Here is a 4,237-nt window from a genome sequence, read left to right as displayed (position 1 = left end):
ACGCATGGCAGTGCGAAGACAATAAACGTTGTAACCGCATGTTTTCTAGACACTGTGTAAGAGTGCACATCCGCAGTGGCGGGAAGAGTTTGACTTTCACTACTTCTCTGACAGGATGGGCATCTTGGACATTGAGGTCTGGGGAAAGGACGGCAAAAAGCACGAGGAGCGACTGGGCACGTGAGTCCGCTCTGCTTTCTCAGTGGTGGGAGCGTGCGCGGCGCCTTCTGCACGAGGCTGGTCTTTGTCTGTTGGGCTTGGGGTCAGACCTCACCTGCCCACCCCAGGGAGCCAGAAGTACGCTGGAACCTCCCCTGGGGGCAGTTTTTATTTATTTATTGGTCGGTGGCATTTAGTATTTTTAAAAAAATTTTTTTTATTGATTTCAGAGAGGAAGGGAGAGAAAGAGATGGGAAATGTCAATCTAGCTCCATTTCTTTCCCATCCTTTGTCCTATCTATATATATAAAAGCCTAATATGCAAATTATCCCCGTGGGAGTTTGACTGGGAGACCGATTGCTTGCTATGACATGCCCTGAGCACCAGGGGACAGCGCAGAACGAAGGAAGGTCCCGGCTGGCAGCTGGGGAAGGGAAGGGAGACCCTGGCCGGCAGCCAGAAGGCCCCAATCAGCCTGGATCACCAGCCAGGCCTAGGGACCCTACCTGTGCACAAATTTCGTGCACCGGGCCTCTTGTTGCCATATATATTACATTTATATATGTTCTAAATTGAACAAGGCAGTGTTAGTTTTATGCAGTCCTATGCCATTTATTTATTTATTTAAAGATATTTTTATTGATTTCAGAGAAGGAGAGAGAGATAGAAACATCAATGATGAGAGAGAATCATTGATCAGCTGCTTCCTGCACTCCCCTTACTGGGGATCGAGCCCCCCCTACTGGGGCATGTGCCCTGATTGGGGAATCAAACCAACCGTGACCTCCTGGTTCATAGGTCGACGCTCAGACACCGAGCCACGCCAGCTGGGCAGTGCCATTTAGTATTGATCAAAACAGAAGAAAGTAGGTCCTGCCACACTCTCAGGATATTGTGGGTCCGATTTCTAGTCTGGCCCCTTCTCCCCCTCCTTCACCTACTCGGGGTGACCGACACCTCAGACCCTTCTCATCACCCCTGACCCTAGGCACCGCTGTGACATGCCCGTGCCCTGCCAACACCCACCTATGGGGGGATCAGAAACGCTGTGCTAGCCCCGGGCAAGGATCCGTTAGGTCAGTGAGCCGCAGAGCACTCTGTGTCCCGACCTGTCCTCCGAGTGGTGGGAACGTGGCCCTCAGTGATGAACGGCCGACCTGCTGTGTCGGTACAAAGAGCAGTACCCTCTCGCCCCGTGCATTGTGCTGTCACGGCTGCCCCCCGTCATAGGAAGTGCTGTTCCCCGTCAGTGTGAGGTGTCTTCAGACACAAACGCTGGTTTCCGATGTCCCTTTCACGCCGTGTGCTGTCACTCGGGTGTTTATTTATGACTTCAGCTGTTTCTTGTTTGTGTGCCTGTCCTAGTGGCCGTTCTGTCCTTTCTTTTTATGGATTTTGAAGGATTTTTTTTTTGTATCTTTTTCCTTTTTCCTCTCCCGCAGTCAGAGAGATCACAAAAGTGTCTCTCGGGAGCCGGTTACAGGGCATTAGCTGCAGCGAACCTCCGAGTGGGGTGAGACGTACCCTGAAATACAGACGGATCCTCAGAGTTAACGGGGAGATGGTGCGAGCGTGTACATACCACACACACGCTCCTTACAGTTTTTTATTTTACATTTTTCACTTATTTTTTTTTTCATTTTCTTTTCTTTGTTGTTGTCATTGCAGGGCTCAGTTATCTGATCTCCCAAATGTTGGGAAACACCTTTTTGGATCAGGAGTCCCTTTGACAGTGAGAATCAGTCATAATGGTCTCCTGAGCCCTCTCTGTTGCTTTTTTTTTTTTTTTAAATAAAAATCCTCACCTGCCCTGGCCGGTTTGGCTCAGTGGATAGAGCGTCAGCCTGCGGACTGGAGGGTCCCAGGTTCGATTCTGGTCAAGGGCACATGTCCAGGTTGTGGGCTTGATCCCTAATGGGGGGCGTGCAGGAGGCAGCCGATCCTGATTCTCTCTCATCACTGATGTTTCTATCTCTCTTCTCATCTCCCTTCTTCTCTGAAATCAATAAAAATATATATTTTATAAAAATCCTCAGCTGATGATATGTTTTCCCATTGATTTTTAGAGAGAGTGAAAAGGAGGGTAAGGAGGAGACAGAGAAAAAAAACATCAATGTGAAAGAGACACATCAATTGGTTGCCTCTTGCATGCACCCCAACCGTGGGGCAGGGATGGAACCTGCAACCCAGGTGTAGGTTGACCTTGACCTATGCCCTTGACCGGGAATCAAACCGTGACCTCCTGGTTTCATAGGTCAACGCTCAACCACTGAGCAACACCGGCCAGTCTAACCTGCTCCAACTTTTAAACAAAATGGCAAGAATAGAGATTGTAGACGCTCCCATTTTAAACTGGTACCAGTTGTTCAAAATAATCGTTTTCTTGACGTGTATTTTACATTTCAAGGCGACTGTAGAGATGAACTCGTTATGGAATCTTCTAGACTTACTTTCGCTTGGGCAACTCAAGAATGAGGATGCTGGAGCCCTGGCTGCCTCTGAGTCCCACAGGGTGACTTCGAAGAGGCCCTGACATTCGACTAGTTTATCAGTGGAGAATCAGGGATGGAATATTTCCCTGGACAAATGACACCCATGTCGTCGACCTGCTTTTACAGTCACGCTTGACACATTCCGCATTTTCCTCCTGTTCACCGCCCCCCCTCCTTCCTTAGCCTCTGAGATTTACGGCTTCGAAAACTACAGCACTCTTTCCTGCCCCTTGCATTTAAGTTAAAAGCTGGCCAGCCTGAAATATAAAACATAGAATTATGATAATGAGCGAGAGGTTAAAAGCTATCATGGCAAGGGACACTTGAGCAGGTTGGGCTGACGGGTACGGTAAAATTATGTGTGGAATTAAAACAATAAAATGAGGTGGGATTAATGGAGAAAGGCGTGCGCAGGAGGTCAGAAATAATGCTATATCAGCACATTAACTGGCTGTGGGCCGCAGAGCATAGCTTTAATATATGCCTGCTGCTGAGGAAAAAATAAGTGATTTAGCCTTGTTTTCTTTAGACGAATAAAACCATGGGCTTTTCAATATGGGAGGGGCCTATATTCCTTTCTTTATATGTAGACTAATATATATATTTTAATTGATTTCAGAGAGGAAGGGAGAGGGGGAGGGAGAGAGAGAGAGAGAGAGAAACATCAATGATGAGAATCACTGATCAGTTGCCTCCTGCACGCCCCCTACTGGAGACCGAGCCCACAACCAGGGCATGTGCCCTGACTTGGAATTGAACCATGACCTCCTGATTCATGGGGTCATCACTCAACCACTGAGCCACACTGGCCAGGCCTGGAGCTGTTATTGACTAAATATTCTAAGATCTGACTTCTGAATGATTGTCTAAACAGGTCATTCCCTGCCTCCTTCCCTTCCTCCCTGCCTCCACCCTCACCTCAACCCCACCCCCACCCCGCAGCCCTTCTAAGCATCAACAAAGCAGATGTGGTCCAGGCAAACCCAGAGTTCTCAGTGTTAAAGCAAATAAGCGCTTAGCACTCAGCCCCCCTCGTGGTGTTTGCTTCCGTATTTAAATGTGCTTGAGGTTTTCAACAGCCCAGAACATTGGCTGTGAAGAGGCGGAAACATGCAATTTATAGCAGATGGGGCCAGCCCTCGCGAGCCGTGCGGCTGAAGTGGGATCCATCAGCAGCACTTCATGCTCCATTTGTCCAGAAGGAGACCCGCCCGGGGAAGCCCCGTGGAACCCGCCTGTTAGGAAAGCACCTTAACACGCTGGTGCGAATAAAAACGCGCCCGCCCGCTGGCATTCAGCCGGAAGAAAATGTTTTTTTTCATTAACCCTCTCCCACTGACGCGTCTCTGGTCTTTTCTAAATTGTTTTTGAACCCTTTATTCTCTTTGCTGGAAAAAGACACGGTGCAGAAAAGCCACTTAGAGCCATGATACTTAAACTTGTAAAGTCCTTTTTCCCTAATTCTATTTTTTAAAAAAATATTTTTATTGATTTCAGAGAGGAGGGGAGAGGGAGAGAGAGAGAGAAACATCAGTGATGAGAGAATCATGGATCGGCTGCCTCCTGCACGCCCCACACTGGGGAT

General features: G+C 48.3%; 1 protein-coding gene across 3 annotated transcripts in view; it reads left to right on the top strand.

Moving 5' to 3' along the window:
* The window catches only part of MCTP2 (multiple C2 domains, transmembrane 2), a 150,616-nt gene that overhangs the window by 68,741 nt on the left and 77,638 nt on the right, over positions 1-4,237 (top strand). For all 3 annotated transcript variants that reach the window (XM_005869918.2, XM_014542631.1, XM_014542632.1), the window contains one exon: positions 50-180. In XM_005869918.2, coding sequence (XP_005869980.1) covers positions 50-180 — 131 coding nt within the window. The remainder of the gene's footprint in view (positions 1-49; positions 181-4,237) is intronic.

This window comes from Myotis brandtii, unplaced genomic scaffold (genome assembly GCF_000412655.1).
Source record: "Myotis brandtii unplaced genomic scaffold, ASM41265v1 scaffold308, whole genome shotgun sequence".
NCBI classification, from domain to species: Eukaryota; Metazoa; Chordata; class Mammalia; order Chiroptera; family Vespertilionidae; genus Myotis; species Myotis brandtii.
This window is presented reverse-complemented; position numbering and strand designations above follow the sequence as displayed.